Source organism: Poecilia reticulata, chromosome 5, assembly GCF_904066995.2.
Source record: "Poecilia reticulata chromosome 5, P_reticulata-male-v2, whole genome shotgun sequence".
NCBI classification, from domain to species: domain Eukaryota; kingdom Metazoa; phylum Chordata; class Actinopteri; order Cyprinodontiformes; family Poeciliidae; genus Poecilia; species Poecilia reticulata.
The window spans coordinates 7,775,318-7,796,095 of record NC_088834.1 but is presented as its reverse complement, the minus strand read 5'-3'; the positions used below and the strand labels follow the sequence as shown (position 1 = coordinate 7,796,095).

General features: G+C 39.4%; 1 protein-coding gene and 1 long non-coding RNA gene across 3 annotated transcripts in view; one reads left to right on the top strand and one right to left on the bottom strand.

Annotated features, from left to right (window-relative positions):
• The window catches only part of chd5 (chromodomain helicase DNA binding protein 5), a 49,775-nt gene that overhangs the window by 14,772 nt on the left and 14,225 nt on the right, over positions 1-20,778 (top strand). Inside the window, exons 3-26 of one of the 2 annotated variants that reach the window (XM_081606924.1) lie at positions 4,692-4,910; positions 5,876-5,994; positions 6,567-6,808; positions 7,533-7,645; positions 7,779-7,902; positions 8,226-8,392; positions 9,206-9,424; positions 10,584-10,790; positions 11,108-11,319; positions 11,628-11,759; positions 11,949-12,057; positions 13,287-13,478; positions 13,688-13,888; positions 14,011-14,148; positions 14,260-14,381; positions 15,485-15,658; positions 15,887-16,028; positions 16,506-16,637; positions 16,794-16,911; positions 17,009-17,133; positions 17,224-17,470; positions 18,643-18,815; positions 19,301-19,475; positions 20,640-20,705. In XM_081606924.1, the coding sequence (XP_081463050.1) occupies positions 4,692-4,910; positions 5,876-5,994; positions 6,567-6,808; positions 7,533-7,645; positions 7,779-7,902; positions 8,226-8,392; positions 9,206-9,424; positions 10,584-10,790; positions 11,108-11,319; positions 11,628-11,759; positions 11,949-12,057; positions 13,287-13,478; positions 13,688-13,888; positions 14,011-14,148; positions 14,260-14,381; positions 15,485-15,658; positions 15,887-16,028; positions 16,506-16,637; positions 16,794-16,911; positions 17,009-17,133; positions 17,224-17,470; positions 18,643-18,815; positions 19,301-19,475; positions 20,640-20,705 (3,868 nt within the window). Of the gene's footprint in view, positions 1-4,691; positions 4,911-5,875; positions 5,995-6,566; positions 6,809-7,532; positions 7,646-7,778; positions 7,903-8,225; positions 8,393-9,205; positions 9,425-10,583; positions 10,791-11,107; positions 11,320-11,627; positions 11,760-11,948; positions 12,058-13,286; positions 13,479-13,687; positions 13,889-14,010; positions 14,149-14,259; positions 14,382-15,484; positions 15,659-15,886; positions 16,029-16,505; positions 16,638-16,793; positions 16,912-17,008; positions 17,134-17,223; positions 17,471-18,642; positions 18,816-19,300; positions 19,476-20,618; positions 20,706-20,778 lie in introns of both variants that reach the window. The other variant, XM_081606923.1, reaches the window with a different exon arrangement.
• LOC103464773 (uncharacterized) lies at positions 81-4,685 on the bottom strand. The gene is made up of 3 exons (XR_001776644.2): positions 3,535-4,685; positions 2,490-3,399; positions 81-2,163 (listed from the first exon to the last, which is right to left on the bottom strand). It is a non-coding gene; the product is annotated as an uncharacterized LOC103464773 (long non-coding RNA).

The window sequence follows — 20,778 nt, the reverse complement described above, 5'->3', positions numbered from 1 at the left end:
GCTTAAGGCTGGGGCTTTGGGGTCAAAGGGACAGAGTTTCAGCCAATATAGCAACTGTAGTCACAGAGCTTTGACAGAGGTGATTTGACATCAAGGTTTATTCAGAATTATATAGAATTGTAACAGCATTAACTTGTCCTTAGAATAACGTATTCAACAATGAAGATGCTGTATAAGCCAGACGCCTTCTAAATGATAACAAGACAGAGAGAACATTGGTCTAAAAGTAGAGAGATCACACAAAATATCTAGAGACATGATCTATTTACAGAATAAGGATGAAGAATGACGTTTTCATGTCAATTTCCTATAGTGTTTATCATATCACATTTTTCTGTATGCGTGATACTTAGGATGGAGAAGGAAACAACAATCAGGAGATTACAGTTTAAAGTAGCATGGTAAAGCAGTGGACACGTTCTCTTAAATGTAGCAGCAACTCATCAGGAGTATCGGATGCTCCAGAAACAAATTTGCAACAATTACATCACAAATCCTGTTCACAGTCGGTCTTGGAAGACAAGCATTGAGTGTAACAGTGGTGTCACGTTCAGGAATATTGGAGAAAGTACCAAAAACAGTTATTTTTGTAAGTTTAGATAGTGTGGTGTCTAGAGAAAACTGACAATTTAACCATTTGACTTGACTCATACCAGATGGCAAATAGCACATGTGGTCCAAATTAGGAGTGCTCTGTCCTTCAGTAAAGTGCTCAAACATTTTATCTCTGGCTAAGAAAGATGTGGATCAGTGGGCTAGTCGAAGGAAAACATGACTGTAATCGTGTAATGGCAAAGTAAGGCTTTTTCTTCTTTTCTTTAACTGATGGCAAATGCCACAATCATTTAATTTCAAAACCTACAGCTAATCTGTGACCTAAACTCAACATGTACCTTAAAGTTGACTTTTTTGCTGACTTGGTGTGCATAGGTGGAGACATTGTTTTCAACCACTTTATGTTTTGAAACTCATGTATGTAAAAGTATTATCAGTACTCTTAGACCTCAATGTAAATCAAGCCAAGGTCTGATGACGAAATATAATTAAGCTACTCTTCTGTCAGTCACTATGACAGCAACAGTAACAAAGACTAATCAGATATGAAATAATAGGAGTCAAAGCGGACATGGTGTAGTGTTATCCTCTTGTTCCAGATCTTCATCTTAATAATTCCTCTGTTTACTCATTCATCATTATCTCTTTTCCTGCGATTTCTAGTTTCTAATAGCTCAAAAATGTAACTTTCCCTTTAAATATACATTTGCAGCATCACCCTGGTAGCAGTGTCTAGTTTTACCTCTGTTCTGTACGTCCTCCAGAGGAAGGTAGCTAACACACTACTGTGAACACCCCATAGGAGTTTTTGTGCAGCAGTCTTCCACCCTGGCTAACTCAGTTAGGAAAACTGCTGTCATTTTTTCACAGCACACCACCTAAAATGCGCATGGCTTTACCAATAAACATGCCAAGCCCCCCCCCAAAAGACTGGTGAAATGTTCGACATTACAAAGACTAATGATTAAATGCCTAAATTATGCATTGTGCATAAGTCAGAATCTAAACAAGTTGTCTTGCGCCTCCTTGGTTTTCTAAACACAAAACCTCAGTAATTACAGTAATTCAGTGTAATCTCAGTGTTTTCATCCCCTACATTGGCAGTGGCATTCACAGCACCAGTGTCATGGCCAGGTTGTTCCCCAGTGTTGAGCTGGAGCTGCCAGCAGCGCTGTGAGGAGCTTGACTGGCCAGGCTGCCACCCGGCCCTTTGGCTCTTTGTGGCAAACTCTGAGCTCCGCTGGGTCTCACTGGGCTAATGAGGAGGGGAGACTCCCTCTGACTCTCTCTGTTGTAACCTCCATGGAACACACTCTGGTATTCTCCTCTTTTTCACAAACATCTTTCTCTCTTTCTTTGTTCTTTTTTCTTTCTGTCTTTGTTTCCTTTTTTCTCTCTCTCTGTCTTTGTCTCCTGTCGTCTTGCTGAGCGGTTGCTGCCACTGTAATTCTCTTCCAATCGCTCCCCAAAGGTTGGTGTCAGACAGGGTCTAAAAGTCAATTGGGGTCAGAAACTGTCAGTGGCACATCCCAGTCTGAGGTTAGGGCTGCTGGTGGGAGGAATAAAAGCTCGAGAGAGACGCAGTATATTTGCTTCCCTTTTTCTCATCTGCAAGGGGAAAAAAAAAACAGATTAAAGGAAATTAGAGTTTCTGGTTTTACTTTTTTCCCTCGGATTGTGTATCAACAAAGAGCTGCTCTGATTTCAGGGAAGAAAAGAGGTGGCCATTGTTTTGCAACCCTAAAAACCCCTCACAGCAGTGATATTGTCATAAATTCTTATTGAGCTAGATTTTATAAAAAAAATAAAAAAGAATCTACATCTTCATTTATTTGATATTTACCACAGCATCCGCTCCAGTCCCCCTAGGGCAGCAACATTAAGGGAAAGCCGCTAATTTGATTAGCTTATCAGCACTTATCTGATTTTCTCACCCTTTGAAAGTAGAGGCAGCCACTTTACTGCTGCGCCGGAGAATCATCTCTTCATCTATGATATGTGTTTAACATTGAACTCTGGGCCACCACCAGGTTGTTGCAGTTCCAGTTCCAGCTTGTCCTTGTGGCTGCTCACAGTGGCAGTTCTGCTTCTTTGCTTTTTCCTCCTCCACCTCCACCTCCATCTCCATCTCCACCCCCATCCCCCATCCACAATCTTCAATTTGCTCTTTCTTCTCTCACTCGCTCTCTCTCTCACTCTCTCTCTCCATCTTCTTATGCATAAATGAGATTTGTCTAGACGGGTGCTGAAGCACGGGCTTCGCAACCACAGGCCTCTGCATAACAAGCTCGTTATGCAAACGTGTCTGATTGGATGGCGCCGTTCCATTGGCTGCCACTGTGATGGAGTGTGTGTTTGTGAGTTTGTGTGTGCTTGGTGGGGGGGGGTGGATGAGTTGCGTGATAGAAAAAATGAAGAGTGAGGGAGGAAAAAAGAACCAGGGAGAAGTTAGGATATAGAGTGAGAATTTAAAGGAGTGGATGGGGTGAGGGAGGAGAACTATAAGACGTGAAGAAGAGAAAGTGGGAATAAGATGAAGAGAAGTAGTGGGGGGGATGAGGGGGGCAAAATCTAGAAAGAAAGAGAGAGAGCCAGACACTGCTCAGATTCGGTCACCATGGCAACACAGCCAGGCTGCTGGTAGGGTTGGCGGGCGCTGCAGCAACGTGAGCCTTACCACTGCGCTACAGAGCAAAACGCCTGCAAGTCTCTCCATGGAGCCAGGCAGGCCTGCAGAGCAACAGGCAGCGAACTGCACAAAGCCTCTGTGCACTCGTTTTACTCCACTTCTAGTGGACGCACGTGTTCAGTAAGGCATGATGTTTTGCCATACATTCCATGCAACTGTGAAACATTGGAAAAGAGAACATTAAAATGACATGTCTCCAAACTGATTGTAAATTTTGGACACATCTGCAGCCCGTAAAATAAAAATAATTAATGGGGTTCGACACAAACAGGGAGAGAAACAGCACTCACTTTTTCACATGCGCACAGCATAAGGAACCTCCAGTGAATTTCCCACTCTCTTGATCACACAAACAACACCTGTTAACTGTTAAGCCCATATAGCCTTCCAGATGTCCCAAATTAAACAGGCAGGGCGCAGCTGAGTTTTTGATTAGCAGCACAGCAAAAGGTGTTCTGTTTCTTGGTTTCAATTAATAGTCAGCTCTTTAAGAGAATGCAAAATGCATGCAAGCATAATTTATGAACTCTGTTTTAATTGTTAACATGGATTCACATGCAGTAGAGCTGCTATGTTATGAAATGTATGGCAGGCTGGACTTCTTCTTTTTAAGATAGACATAATATTCCTCCAAAATCACCTTCAACAAGTAACATCATTTGAGAGAAATGAGTTCTTATTGTGTTTAAGCTTAATTATTTGAATTTGACTGTAGCACCCATAGATAACCAATGAATTTATTGCATTCTGTAGTGACATGTGCCTTTTTTTGATGGATGGAGCAATAACCATGCCAAAATTATTGTGACTTATATTCTGACACTGGATCTGTAAACATTTTGAGATGGAATATTCCTCAGCAGAACAGTGAGTGTCTTTGTGTCCGTATCACTGGTGTGTACCAACATACAAAATGGCTTAGGTATTATTATTATTTTTATTTTTTTGATGCAAATAACTGTTTTCAGATATCACACTAAGCATACTGGAGTCTGATAAGCAAAGAGGCAATTCTGTAACATATATATATGTAAATTATACTTGATAGGTGCGATGACGGAATTAAGTATCGGGATGAGAGTTCAAAGTTCACACCAAATCTATTGGTACCTCTCAGCTATTGAGCTTATCCATGTCTGATTGTACATCTGTTTTTCTTTTCGTCTTCATGGGGATTTGTAAATAATTTGATGTGTTTCTGCCACCTTGTGATGGCTGCATTGCATTATAACCAAGTCCTCATACAACTAAGACAAGATTAAAAAGGAAAAGAAAGAAGCTTAATTGTAATTGTAAAAATAAAATAATAAATATGCATTTTTCTTTGGGGAAAATGGCTTTGAAAAAATCACGGTCATTTACATTGTTGTTATCTGTAGAATTAGATGCAATGAACCTGTGAAGTGTGTGTATTTAAGCATATTCTGTGTCTTTGACTATACCCCAGGGAGGAATACAGCCAAGACTTGACAGTGACCTCGAGGAGATTTCAGAGGTAGAGGAGGAACGCGAACGGCCAGAAATTGGCTCAGAGAGCGAAAGCAGCGCATATGGCCCCACCAAAAAAAAAAAGAAAAAACCCAGGGAGAAAAAAGAAAGAAAGCCCAGGAAGAAGAAGAGAGATGAGGATGACGATGAGGATGACGATGATGATGGTAACATGAAAGTAAGTCTAATGTACAAGTAGATTGCGTTTTCTATTTCATGCCTATAAATCTATAAGATTCTCAGTCCTGATAGATTATTCTTGATATGCATTTGACAAACCTTAAAGGTATTTTGTACAAATACGGCTGACAGAACATGGCATACTTCAGAATAAGTGGAACCTCCTGTGGGAACTCCCTCTTCTCACTTCAGTTGATTTTGTTCACTAAAAAAAGTGACTGCATCTTTAGTGTTGCGTGAGACGCAACACTAAACAAAGAGACACATCATATTTCAGTGACAGTAAAAGTACATTTTTAATAAAGCTACAGTTTAGGACACTTGCTTGGGTTTCCAGAACTCTGGACAATTTTACAGACAATAAAAAGGTTGACTTAACATTATTTTGAGACCTCCTTAAGATCCCTGTCCATATCCATAACCTACTGCAATTTTCTCTATGAAAAATTGCAGGGGTGCCCCCCTGTGTGTAGAATTAACTCTCACTTCAACAGGACTCAAAACTCCATCCTTCAAAAAGCACCCAGTATGATGTGGCTTTGTGTAATTTGAGCTATTTTAGGAGGGAATGACAATTTTTCCATTTTACATACGATTTTAAAAAGTATTTCCATCTTTATTAATGCATATTTAAGTTACTGGAATATTTCACTATTGTCTAAATTGACTTTACATTTTGTCTAAATATTTGTCTTACAATTTATTCTTTATCTTATAAGATCCCTTTGCATTTATAACCATTCTGCACATCATGTTTTCAAACACTTAAAGTACAATATCTTATTGGCTCTACGGTTCTCCAAACCATTCTATTATCTAGCAGTGAGTCTTACAAAGCAGAAAACTAATTGCGCTGAAATCAGACCACATTGATCATCTCCATGAAATTAAAGACTTCAAATAAAATGATTTTTTTGTTGTTTAGTAATAAACACATTGTGCCTCTTGTCTTTGCTCCACTAGGAACCCAAATCCTCCAGCCAGCTGATGCAAGAATGGGGTCTTGAGGATGTTCAGTATGGGTTCACGGAGGACGACTACAAAACAATCACCAATTACAAGGCTTTCAGCCAGTTCCTCAGGCAAGCATCTACATTCCTTTGTATTATGTTTGTCTTTGTTAAACTGCTTTGTTTTCTTTCAATTCCAGTTGTTTGACAGAGTTCCCAGCTTAGAGCCTTCCACAACACTCCTCAGTTAGACCAGAGTGCAGCATGACAAGCTAACACTGCTCTTTTTGTTTGAGCTGGAAAGCTCGGCTGTTGTTATAAAGAGTCTGTCTCACCTGGGGCTGTCTGGCTCGACTAAGCCTCTGCTCTGACAAAGTGGAGCATGAGCTCCTGCGGTGCCCCCTGTGTGTAGTCAGCTGCTCGTTGGATGCCTGTGACAGCCGGGAGGCTTTGGGACTCAGTGCTCTGACCCACTATCTTTTACAGGCCAGCCTGCCAAACCTCAAGCTGTTGCCCGACAAATCTAACACATGACACACTCAAACCAAGGAATAGAAAATACAACTTAAAGGGCAATGGGGTGTCAGTAAATCAGGACCCAGTTCCCTCCAGTGGCTGAGAGAGAAGGAAATTACACCAGCTGAAATGAAACGTGACATAATAAAGCTGTTGTTGTTGTCTCCTCTCCCTGTGGTTACGCCCAGGCCCCTCATTGCCAAGAAGAATCCGAAGATACCCATGTCAAAGATGATGACAGTGTTGGGAGCCAAGTGGCGTGAGTTCAGTGCCAACAACCCGTTCAAAGGGGCATCTGCCACCGCTGTGGCCGCTGCGGTGGCCGCCGCGGTGGAAACGGTTACTGTAGCTCAGCCAACATCTGTCAGCAGCATCCAGCTGAGCTCTCAGCAGGGCACGTTAAAAAAAGCCAAAACCAAAGAAGGAAAAGGTAAGACCCTCTGAAGTGTGACACTTATCACGAAATATTGTGGTAAATAAATATTTTCTGCTATTCCTTACTGAAATCTGATTCAGAAACTGTGGAGTAAACTTAAACAGGTTGTTTATGCTGGAATACATTTTAATCTCCAGAGCAATGTAAAACAAAGTCCTTGATGACAACCAGTTACTGATTTAGGGACAGGTTCTATTTTACATAGGGCTTTTCACCTTACAAATAAAACCATCTTTTCAAAACCATATTTTATATTAGGGTTGTTGTAAACAATTATTTTAGTAACCGAGTATTCTATCAATTTTTCTGATAATTAATCAGGAGCAGTCAAACAACATTTTTGATAAAATAAAATACTGGTAAATGTTGCCATAAGAACAGTATTCATATTGGATATCAATCACTATGTTATGCTAATAGTACTAATGAGTTGTTGATACTTAGCAGTCATCAACAACTCATAGGTGAGAGCATTGTGCAACACAAATAATCATCTGGCTGCTCTAAATAGTAAAGTACATAAAACATAATTTAAATAAGCTTAAAGGCAGGCAATTTCCTCAAGAAATTGTAATAATTGAGTTCTCAAATCATTCAACTTTATATTGACTTATGTTATCTTTGATATTAAAATGACATTCAAGTATAATAAAAGAAGCTGAAGCAGAATGAATGCATGCATTTTCATGGCACTATACTCTATGTTTGTCTGCCTTAGGGCCAGGAGTTAGAAAGAAAAGCAAGACCTTAAAAGAAGTGAAGAAGAAACCCAAGCCGAAGAAGACCAAATCAAAAACTGGTCAAAGCGGGAAGAAGAAGAAAGCATCCTCTGTACGTGTTATTTTACCTTGTGTTCACCTTTCCAGCTTCTACACCCAACATTTTTCCTTTAAATAAAAGTGAGCAGACTTTGTGTTGCTCCAAGCTCTTTAGTTTGTGTATTTTGGTGCGCTTGATTTTCCAGAGCGAGGAGGACTTTCTGGAGGAGTCAGACTTTGATGACATCAGTATCCACAGTGCCTCTGTGCTTTCTGATACCTCTGGGGCCACCAAGAAAAAGGCCCGACGTGGGCGGAAAAAAAGGAAAAGTATGTTTACAGTTTATTCTTTCAGAGCACTGTGGTTTATTTTCCCCTCCAAAATTTGACTAAAATCCCTACCGAACCAGACTGTTTGATTTTCTGTAATGAGGTAATTAAAATGTACTTTTTTTTTAAAGCTTTATTTATTGTGGGAAAACTTATTGGGCTTTTATCCAGCCGTTGATTCTCCTACACATATGGAGTTTGTCCATTTACTGTAGCTGTTCAAGATTATATGATTTGTTTTCCTGTGGTAGAGAATCAGGACACTATGACTCTATATGTTCGACCCAGTCATATTGTTTCAATTATTCTTTTAAATATGGCAGAGGAGGACGGCGATGGCTATGAGACTGACCACCAGGACTACTGTGAGGTTTGCCAGCAGGGAGGAGAAATTATCCTCTGTGACACTTGTCCAAGAGCCTACCACCTTGTCTGTCTGGACCCCGAGCTGGAAAAGGCGCCTGAGGGAAAATGGAGCTGTCCACACTGTGTAAGTGGAGCCATTATTTCAAATTGACACAATATTTCAGTAGGAACATGATAATTAATCAAGCGTTTCTGCTTAACTATTTGATAGGTATATTATGCAGCAGTGCTAAATCAAGATTAAAAAGCCAGGTACAGCAAAATACTTGTAGTGTCATCTTCTGAAAAAGAAGATTTCACCTTTCTGTTGCCTATAGACACTCAGAATTTTCATATTCAAAGTCATACCTATGAGACACAATGTCAAAATTATAATGTAGTTCAGGATTATGAGATTAAAAATCATTATGTCCACTCTAAAACTCATATTTATGAAATCATTAGTTATGTTTATCAAATAATAATTTTGACTTATGAAGCCAAAAATATAACTAAAAGTTTCATCATTGTGAATTTCGCAATTGATCTGTTTTCTATACGTCAGAATATCACAATGAAGACATAATGTGTGCTTCTTCGTCTTTTGTGTGCTTGTCTCCTTTGTAAGTGATGCTGTGGGCCTGATCCTTTTCTTTGTAATGCATGCAGTTATGCAGTCTAGAAACTGGTTTTACACATTTTTACCAGGCATGCTGAAAAGCATGGAGGGGGCTGAGGGTGTTTACCTGAGTTTTCTGCTGCTCTACTTTTTGATTTTTGCTAAATAAATGAGAAATAATTTGGAGTAAAACTACTCTTTCAGAGAAAGTTTAATGCTCCAACTACTTTTCCGCTGTGCTCTTAATAATATATACATTCCTACAGATTGTCCCCTAAGTGCCTTTCATAATTTTTTAAAGTTATATTTAAACAAGCTATTGACTTTTGTGACGGTCAGGAGAAGGAGGGAATCCAATGGGAGGCCAAAGACGAAGAGGAGGAGGAGGAGGAGCCAGCAGGTGAGGAAGAGGATGACCATATGGAGTTCTGCAGAGTTTGCAAGGATGGAGGGGAACTTCTGTGTTGTGACACCTGTCCATCATCCTACCACATCCATTGCCTCAATCCACCTCTACCTGAGATCCCAAACGGGGAGTGGTTGTGTCCTCGCTGCATGGTGAGTTCCTTTACATTATGTATGCCATAACTTATCACTTGGAGCAAATTAAATAACAATAAACTTGCCATTTAAAGTTATGCCAATTTATCTTCAACTTTTGCAAATGCACATTTAGTGTGAACTTATTCTGTTGTTTAATTTTGTCAAAGCAGAATATTTTGTCAAAGCAGAATACATGCACTGCTCCGGATTTTGTATTTGTTGTTATATTTTAACTTTGGTTTGTTTTTTAAAAAAATGTTTCTGTATTTATTTATTTTTTTTGTTTATTATATTGTAATTTCTTTTTGACAAATTAGTGCATATGCAGTTGAAAACAAATGTGCAAATACATTGTAAAACAAATGCAGAATTTTTTTCTTTCATCGCTTTTTGAGAGTAGATCAAATTACATGTTTTCTGATGTCTGTTTAGTATTACCAGATTGATTTCTATTTACTACATGCCAGAGTAGTGAACATGATCATATTTAATTTTGCATTTCTTTAGTGTTTGGTTGAATTACATTTTGAACTGGATGAATTGTCAGACCTAGGATTTCCTTCCACAAGATTGTCACAATGGTTTCTTGAAATTTTGATCTATTTGTTCTGCTAGAATCTGAATAACTAAATCAGGGGTGTAGATTGCGTTGCTTCCATGCACCTTTTCAACTCCTCACACAAACGTCCCATGGTAGTGACATCAGGACGTTGTGATCGCCACTTCAAAACCTTGACTTTGTTGTCCTTAACCCACTTTATAAGCCTTTGCTTGGAGTAATCGTTCATTTGGGAGAATAACTTGAACCCAAGCTTTAACTTCATGAAGATGTCTTTAGGAGGTTACCGAAACGGACCCTGCCTGTCTTCTAGAATATCCTGTACTTCTCTACCCTCTCTCTTTAGGCCTGTGCTCTATTTAAACAATACATCATATTATTTCCACTTGCTATCTATTTTATGAAGTGCTCCAGTGCCTCTTACAGCAAAACAACTCAATGCCCAATAGTAATCTTGGTAAAACTAACCTAGAAAGGGAACATTCAGTATGATTTAATGTCAGACAGTGAGGGGAAAGAAAGGTTGTGTTTTTATACAGCAACTGTAAACATCTGGCTTTAACTGTACACTTTGAAATGTCTTTTGAGGGTTTCATTTAGACCGTTTTCTCTCAGTGCCCTCCTCTCAAAGGTAAAGTGCAGAAGATTCTCCACTGGCTGTGGGGAGAACCGCCGCTGCCAGCTGAGCCACCCGCAGGCCCTGATGGCAATCCAATTGATCCACTGACCAAGCCTCCACTCAAGGGGCGCCCAGAGAGGGAATTCTTTGTAAAGTGGGCTGGCCTTTCATACTGGCACTGTTCCTGGGTCAGCGAACTGCAGGTGAGATGCCAGAAGTGAGGCCAGTTTCAACTCAACATTTGGCATCAGTAACAATGTGCCCTCTGTGATGAACGTGGGGTGCACAAAAAGAGTTAGGGGAGTATTTTACAAAACAGTTATTGTTTGAAGATTAAAAACACAAAACAATCCAACTACTGTTTGGTTTACGACATTTTTCTTTTCTTTTTTTTAAATAATTAGAAAATTCCCAAAATTTGATGATGAGTAATATTAGGATTTTTTTTTCTAAGTAAAAACATATTTTATAGCAGGAATATTTTATATATTTATATTTTTTTTCATCTGTGGCTCTTCAGTTAGAGCTGTACCACACAGTCATGTATCGGAACTACCAGCGGAAGAACGACATGGACGAGCCCCCGCCATACGATTACGGCTCAGGAGAGGAGGAGCTCAACAATGAGAAGAGGAAGAGCAAAGACCCCCAGTACGCTGCAATGGAGGAGCGCTTTTACCGCTACGGCATTAAACCAGAGTGGATGGTTATCCACCGGATACTCAACCACAGGTCATTCTCACTTCACTATTTTTCATAAAATGCCACACATCTCACAGGCCTGGAACTGAAAGGAACTGCAATTAAGGTTGACTTGCTTTCCTTTTCTATCATTATATAATACGGAAGTCATTCTGTATAATATATAAACATCCCATTGTTTTAAAACACACACAATAAAGTTGATCATTTTAAGTTATTTTTACAGTTTCCCCATAATCCACCACATTTAACATTCACAAGACATACTTTAAAAGAAAGATATTCTACTAAAAAATTCTGGACTTTTTAAATTTTTGTCTATGCTTGCTCTTTTTTAGTTTTGATAATGACGGTGATGTGCATTACCTAATCAAGTGGAGAGACTTACCTTATGATCAATGCACTTGGGAGGCAGATGATTTTGACGTCCCAGAGTATGAGATCCACAAAGCTTTTTACTGGGACCACAGGTGAGTTTCCCATGTTTTGTGTTAATCTTCCTAGTTAGATGAATGTCAGAAATTGCAAAGACAGTTCCTGGTCACACAGATATTTGTATCTTTAAGTCTTTTGTTCATTATTAACGAATCATGACTTAACTTGTGTTGTCCCACTTAAGGTATTTTGCTCAGTAGATTGTTGCTGTATTTATTTTACAGAGAGCAAATTTTAGGAGAGGACCAACGCCCTCTTGTGGTAAGAAAAGGGAAGAAACTAAAAGAGAACTATCCAAAAAGGGAAATCCCTCCTGATGCCCCCATCATAGATGTAAGTAGTACATACAAAGTGCTTTGCAAAAGTATTTTGCAACTTGTTCACATTTTGTCATGTTACACCCAGGCCAACTTATGGGACAGATCAACACAAAGTTGTTTAATTTAATACTTGTTTAATGGAAGCAAAAACGCAAACAGTTTCTATGTATTCAGCTCTGCTGTTTGTTGAAAAATATTTTGCTCCAGTTACATCAGAAACTCTGTTAATATATCAGCCTCCTTTAGTTACTCATCCTGCAGAAAAGCATCTCCATAATATAGTTCTGCCTCTACCATGTGTCACAGTTGGAACGAAACGATGTGTTCAGGGGAATGTGAAGTGTTAGTTTTCTGTGATAAGGCGTTTTGAGTGTCGGTCAGAGATATTTATTTTGGTCTCCTCTGATCAGAGCACTTTCTTCCATGTGTTTGCTGAGTCTCTTGCTTGTCTTAGGGCAAGCTTTCTAAAAGGCTTCCTTACAGTTTTCTTTCAACAGTGACTTTACTCTTTCCAATCTTCTGCAAAAGCTAGAATTGCAGAGTGCACAACTATTATCTGCTCCATTGACAGATTGTCCGTCTGCAGCTGTGGATCTTCACAGCTCCTCTACAGATAAAATTGCTCTGTTGGCCTTTTCTCTAAATAAATGCTGTCCTTGACTTGGTTGGTTTATAGTTATTTCATATACAGTTCCATTTAAACAGTACTTTGTGAGATCTCCAAAGCTTGAAATGTTGTGTTATTACTTAACCCTGCTTTAAACGTCTCCACTACTTTATCATTGACCTGTCTGGTCTTTCTCTTTGTCTTCGTAGTGCAGTTTTCTTTCTATTAATATTCTTTAGCAAACCTCTTTGGCTTGCGTGGTTACAGCTATATGTATAAAAATGATCTCTATTGAATAATTCAGTGACTTCTGAAGGCAATTAGTTGAGCTGAGTTTTACATTAAGGTAACCACTTAGATGGAGCTGAATACCAATTAATTTTATATAGTTTGGTATTTGAACAAAAAATTGTAAGCTACCTATTACCTTTATATACAATTTTGTGCTTCTTTGTGTGATCTAGCCAAACAAATACCACTAATCCACACTGAAGTTGATGCTTGTAACATGACAAAACTTGAAAAAGTTTAAGGAAGAAGTTTAAAAATACTTTTGCTAGACATTATACCAAGGATGCCAGTTTTGTTAGCATATGTCAGCTCCACAAGTCACAATTATATTTTCACACCACCAGCCAACCATCAAATTTGAGCACCAGCCCTGGTATATTAATGCCACAGGGGGAACGCTGCACCCATACCAGCTGGAAGGTCTGAATTGGTTACGATTTTCCTGGGCTCAGGGAACAGATACCATCCTGGCAGATGAAATGGGCCTCGGAAAAACGGTTCAGACAATAGTCTTTCTCTACTCACTGTATAAGGAGGTAAGAGTGTCTCTTTTTATCAAGCTCATATTCCAATCGAAACGAAATAGGCATGAGTAGTGATACTGGTCATTGTAATATAAATGGTAATATGTGCTTGGATCTAATCAATTTGGACAGTGAGAAAAAAGAAATGATAAAACCTGGTTTCCTTTTCTCTCTGGAGCACTGCTAGAGTGGCTTACTCATGTCTTTTTTCTATCTGTCAGGGCCATTCCAAGGGGCCTTTCTTGGTGAGTGCACCTCTGTCTACTATCATCAATTGGGAGAGAGAATTTGAGATGTGGGCTCCAGATTTCTACGTGGTGACTTACACCGGAGACAAAGACAGCAGGGCAATTATCAGAGAGAATGAATTCACCTTGGAGGACAGCGCAATAAAATCTGGACGCAAGGTGTTCCGGATGAAGGTGCTGTACCTCATGCTCTGACAGAATCGGGTTGGAATAAATGAAACTGTGCATGATAAATGTTTCATAATGTCTGTGCATGTTAACTAGTTGAGGATTTTTGTCATTGATTCTTCTTGCAGAAAGACTCTCCCATCAAGTTTCATGTGCTGCTGACATCTTACGAGCTGATCACTATAGATCAAGCCATTCTTGGCTCCGTCACCTGGGCCTGCTTGGTGGTAGACGAGGCTCACAGACTGAAGAACAACCAATCAAAGGTAAGGAAGCTAAATGTTCAGGTACCTTCTGTTCTTTGTACTGGAAGCAAAACGGAGATTTTGTGAAAGGGCAATTGAGGTTAACCATCTCACTTCATGTGTCTTGCTCAGTTTTTCAGGATTCTTAACGGGTATAAGATCTACTACAAGCTGCTGCTCACTGGTACTCCTCTGCAGAACAACCTGGAGGAGCTTTTCCATCTACTTAACTTCCTCACCCCAGACCGCTTCAAGTAAGACCTGCCACTTCCAACCATTATCTGCTTTAACCATCTTTAAGCCTGTTTGAATGCAGAGACATGACATCTGTGTGGCATTTATGGAAAATCATGACTTTGATTTTAGCTTCCACACAGTCTGCAGATCAATTATTAAAACCATTGATGAGTCAAATATTTCAGCACACAGGTGGAATATCATCACACTGTGTTGCCTCATATAATCGACATTACATTATATTATCTTGTTTTTCTTTTAACTTCATTTCATGCATGTTTAAGTGTGCTCTGTTTGTGTCTTCAGTGTGCATTTCTCACCACTGGCTCGAACGTTGCAGTGTAAAATAATTAGGCTGTATTTCAACAGCTAGATGTTGTGTTTATGCAAGCAACGCTGATGCAATCGCACAACAACTCATCAACTGTACACTCGTGTCATCGCTTCAATGAAACTGGGATGAGACAAAAAGACGGATCTTGTGTTGATCAAATGTAGGGTGTAGGGTTGTTGAAATATCCATCCATTTTCCTGCACCCTTGTCCCTTAGTGGGGTTGGGAGGGTTGCTGGTGCCCATCTCCAGCTGGCATGCCGGGCGAGAGGCGGGGTTCACCCTGGACTGGTCGCCAGTCTGTCGCAGGGCAACACAGAGACACACAGGACAAACAACCATGCACACACACACTCACACCTAGGGGCAATTTGGAAAGGCCAATTAACCTAACAGTCATGTTTTTGGACTGTGGGAGGAAGCCGGAGTACCCGGAGAAAACCCACGCATGCACAAGGAGAACATGCAAACTCCATGCAGAAAGACCAGGGCCGGGAATTGAACCCAGAACCTTCTTGCTGCAAGGCAACAGCTCTACCAACTGCGCCACTGTGCAGCCCTGTTGAAATATTAATTAATTAATTAATTAATTAATTCATTCATTAATTAATTAATTAATTCATTCATTCATTCATTCATTCATTCATTATCTGATCTGGTTTATGCTTGCCGGATTGGATGGGAGCCTGGTGCCGATCTCCAGCGTCTCTGGATAGGGTGTTGAAAAATATATTTATACATTAATTATTTGAACTCTTGTACATTCATGTGACCTCTGACCTCTTCAGCAACCTGGACGGCTTCCTTGAGGAGTTTGCAGATATCTCTAAAGAGGACCAGATCAAGAAGCTCCATGACCTCCTCGGACCTCACATGCTCAGGCGGCTGAAAGCTGACGTCTTCAAGAACATGCCGGCGAAGACGGAGCTCATTGTCAGAGTGGAGCTCAGTCCCATGCAGAAGTAAGCCTTTTGGACAACGGATTCTATGACGAAGCCTACCAGATTTCAGTTCCATCTAAATAATATAAACATTTGAAGCAAGTGATATTAGAGAAGAGATAGGACAAAACTTTGTTATACACCCTGGTGGAGATTTTCATATAAAAGCAGCGTCAAGCAGCCAGAAGTAAAACACCTTTATTCTGTTTTGCTAATTTTCAAATCTGCTCAATATCTGACACCTTGCAGGAAATATTACAAGTTTATTTTGACGCGGAATTTTGAGGCTCTGAACTCCAAAGGGGGAGGAAACCAGGTGTCCCTGCTCAACATTATGATGGACCTGAAGAAATGCTGTAACCACCCCTACCTGTTCCCTGTTGCTGCTGTGGTAAGCCACCGAACCTTCAAATGGAATTTTCTCTAGCCAAAACTTGTTTAAACTGACAGTTTCTTGTCGTTTTCAGGCACGTACTATAATTTTATAGCACAATCAAGTAACAATGTTACCTTTAGTTGTTATAAAAATCCTCTATGTATATCAAACTTGACTTAAAAGAAACCCAACTTTGTAATTTGACGCCTTGAAATTGGACCTCTGACTCTTTAAGAAGCTTCTTCTCTTTTGGCCACTCTGCCTTCAGCACGTCATCATAGCAATAAATCTCATTGTGCCGATTACAGCCATTCTTAGATGAGTTGGACAGAGTAATAACATAGTATGATGTACAGCTCGAAAAAGTTGATTTTACATAATACCTTCCCTATAAAAATGTATTATCAGTTGTATTTACAAATTGGTTTTAATACTGATTATATTCATAAAGCTCTGCGTTTACCGACTGGTGCTGGGTTTTTCATATTGTAGGAGGCTCCTGTTTTGCCTAATGGTTCTTATGATGGCAACCTGCTGGTGAAGTCCTCAGGAAAACTAACCCTGCTTCAAAAAATGCTGAAGAAACTCAAAGATGAAGGACACAGAGTTCTTATTTTCTCTCAGGTAACAGTCAAGTAAATACTGTGATTTGGCAGGAGACCATGACATTCAGTGGCTGGCTACCTTTCAGCTGTAGTTTTACAAATCCGCTTGACAAACCAGATAAAAAAAGTTTTTCAGAATGCGGCTTTATTTGATTAAAGTTGATCTTATCCACAGATGACAAAGATGTTGGATCTGCTTGAGGATTTCCTGGAGTTTGAAGGCTATAAATATGAACGTATTGATGGGGGGATTACTGGAGGCTTACGGCAGGAAGCAATTGATCGTTTCAATGGTGGGTTTTTTCTCTAGTCAAGCATTTTCCTCAGCTATGTGCCACTTTGTTACTCTCCTGGAAATGAAGGTACTCTCTACTTTATTTTGCGTAACAGCTCCAGGGGCACAGCAGTTCTGCTTTTTGCTTTCAACGCGAGCCGGAGGTCTCGGCATCAATTTGGCTAGTGCAGACACCGTCATCATCTATGACTCTGACTGGAATCCACACAATGACATCCAAGTATGGACATCTCACAGCCTGCACGTTCTTGCAAGCATTTAGTGGATCAGCGTGTTCTTCAGTTTTAACAAATCCTTTTAATTACTCCAGGCTTTTAGCAGAGCCCACCGAATTGGCCAAAACAAGAAGGTGATGATCTATCGTTTTGTGACTCGGGGATCTGTGGAGGAGAGAATCACTCAGGTGGCAAAGAGAAAAATGATGTTGACTCACCTGGTGGTGAGGCCCGGCCTGGGCTCCAAAACCGGTTCCATGTCCAAACAAGAACTGGACGACATCCTCAAGTTTGGAACTGAGGAGCTCTTTAAGGATGAGATGGAAGCAGCACGAGCCATGGGTACATGGGTTTTAATACCATCTACATTCACATTTGTGAAGTCAGACACATGTTTTGGTTTCATAGTCCTTAAAGTTTCAGAGACTTTGAAGGACTCTGTGTATTTTGATAAGTGGCACACAGGTAAAGTAGATTTTTTTTCACAGAGTAAAAAATGATGAATCACTTCTAATTGTTTTCCACATGTAATTTGAGATTAGTATTCTACAATGTTATCGAATAACTAAAAAAAAGAAAAAAGTGGGCCAAAATACAATTGCCTCAACTTCAACATTTTGTCTTCTATGGTAGGAGCCTTTAAGCATCCCACTTTTTGACTTAGTATTTGTCTTCTCTGCTTTGCCAAACCTTTCTAAATGTTTTCAGGTTTGGCTCTTAACTGTAGCCAGACCAGTCTCACATCTTATCTTTCCACCCATGAAATGAATCTTCTGTTGAATTATATGATCCTTGAACTCACAATGCAAATGAGCAAATGAACTACTGAGACAGTTTCACTTTATTTTATTTTAATCAGTTTCACTATAATTGATAGAAGGCATAAACTCAAGAAGACTGAAAACTAAAATGAAAAACAAAAGCATCTTCTACAGAGTCAGTTTAAGGATTTGCACATTTACTTCACCCAGTTATTGCAGTTTTTCTCAAAGTTATTTCTCATACCTTTGCTTGTATTTTCATTTAAACTATAGCATAGCAAATTTTATGTAGGTAATGTCACTTCTGAAAGCAGCAGTAATTCAGGCAAATGTAAACTGAAGTACACTTATTTTGTTCAAGCTATAGATTTTGGCAATACTTTTATTTATCTCTATCTATTAGAAGGCCTTTTAGTAAACCCTTATTTAGGTAGACAATTTATATGATCAGCAAAACTTCTGACAAGTGGAAACATTTTATATAACGACACCTGGTACTTGGCCTTGATACAAGACATTTATTATGAGACACTAGCTTTTTATGTATGTATGTCTAGACATACCAAAGTACTGTTATTAGACCACTCTTTTACAGAAATCTCCATAAATCAATTAATCTACAGAACACAATAAAAAGTCTTTTAAAAGTTTTCTCCTGGTGTTCAAAAACTTTTATTTGAAACATAGTTGACACATTTTCGTCTCGTGTAGAATGATCCCTTTCGTAACTAATAAACACTCTCCCCTTGCCAGGAGATAACAAAGATGGTGAGGAGGGCAACGTCATTCACTACGATGACGATGCCATTTCAAAGCTGCTGGACCGCAGCCAAGACGCCACCGAGGACACAGAGATACAGAACATGAACGAGTACCTGAGCTCGTTCAAGGTGGCGCAGTATGTGGTGAAAGAAGAAGATGAAGAGGTGAGAACCTAACTTTAGTCTTCATCCTCGGAACACCTGCTGGGAATCTTTGGATCCAGTGTTGTGCTGTAGTCATTAAGCTCAGTAGATCAAGACAAAGCAAAACTCTGTGTTAAAGATGTTCTGTCATCTTAATGTATAAATGTTTCTGTAAAAGTATTATTTCATCTGGACCATCTTGCAGTATTTGATGATGATATGGCAGAATAAGTGTTGACTTAAGATTCTTTATCAACACTATAAAATATGTAACTGCAGCAAAAATCTCTAATCAACAGTTATTGGTAAAGGAATTATTTTATGTGCTTTTAAAGGGGCAAACAGGCTGACTTACTCTTCAGTTTGCATAATTATAATTACATATTGAAACAGTAAATCCAGGATGCCTAGCAATGCAATACAAGAACAGAAAATTCTCGTTTGAATTCAACTTAGTGGCCAGCTTTTAATTTGCTTTGCTGATGTTTGTGTCGATCGATGATCAGGAGGAGGTAGAGCGAGAAATCATCAAGCAAGAGGAGAATGTGGACCCAGACTATTGGGAAAAGCTCCTCCGCCATCACTATGAGCAGCAGCAGGAGGACCTGGCCCGAAATCTGGGAAAAGGCAAACGCATTCGGAAGCAGGTCAACTACAACGACGCCACTCAGGAGGACCAAGGTAGGCTGTAGGCTGCGCCAGCTGAAAACACACAAGGCTCCACATATGCCTGTCAGATGTGGCTGTAAGCCTCTGCTAAAATGTGTTAACTTCTTAAAATGTAGAAAACTGTTTTCTGGTAGTACAATGTTAAAAAGCATGTTTAATACCTGTTAAAGGTTACTTTTATAAAGTATTTTAATCTGACAAACAAGCCTCATCAGAATGTGTATTCTAGCATATTGAAATTCACTGGGCACCGCTAGTGGGCTCATGTTTTCATCTTGTGTGAAGATATTCACCATGTCCCTGTACAAATTTTCGTCCTGCCTCTAGAGGGAGTATAAGACCATCCAGCTGATAAATGTTTTATTTTCAATTGGTGCAACAGAGCTGTTTGCCTGAATAAAATGGCAACAGTTAAATGTTGGAATTAAGTATTTTACCTATTGCAATATTTATATATTTATTTTTTTTACAAAAAAAAAAAAAAGATATCAGATTTCCATTTTATTGTTTTCCAAAGAATATCTGAGTTTGACATGTAAGCAAGAAAACCATTTCCTAATTTGAGTGGCAGGATGAATCTTGTTTTCCATTGGATTTTATTGTTTTGCTACCAATTCAAGTCAGTTCATGCTGCTTGATAGTGAAAAGCCCTTGCGCAGGCTCAGAAAACCCTTTCTTATTTGCAGTCTCAAAGCTGCATTTATACATTTTTTACTGTTTTAAGAATTCTTTATTAGCTCATCATGAAGATAAAGACTGGGTGTCTGAATTTGACCCTTTTATATCTCATAAAGATGATGATGTTTTTGAGGAGCACAATTGAGGTCAGGTTTTAGGCTACCTTCCAAATCTAACAGAATTATGGCACATTTTGCAACCAGTCTTGTGCCTCATTATAATAATAATGAAAAAAGAAACAGAAGTTTGTGTTTTCTCAAAAAATTCCAATTGTTCCTATAGATCTTTCTGAGTGCAATTTACAAAACCAACTGCAGCAAAGTCTGAGTTAAAGTAAGTTCTGCACAGCTGTGCTGTGTGCCTGTTTGCCCAGCAGTACAGGAGTGGTCTGTAGTAATCTGCAGTGCCATGGCGCCCTCAGGTGGCCACCAACAGAAGCGAACGCAATGTACTGTTTCTCTTTGATGTGTTGCTCAGAATGGCAGGATGATCTTTCAGACAATCAATCGGAGTATTCCGTGGGGTCCGAAGATGAGGACGAAGATTTTGAAGAGAGGCCCGAAGGTAAGCAGCCACACCAACTTTTCTGCTTTTTTTTTTTTTGCTGCATCATTCACATTATTGCTAAATCTACAAG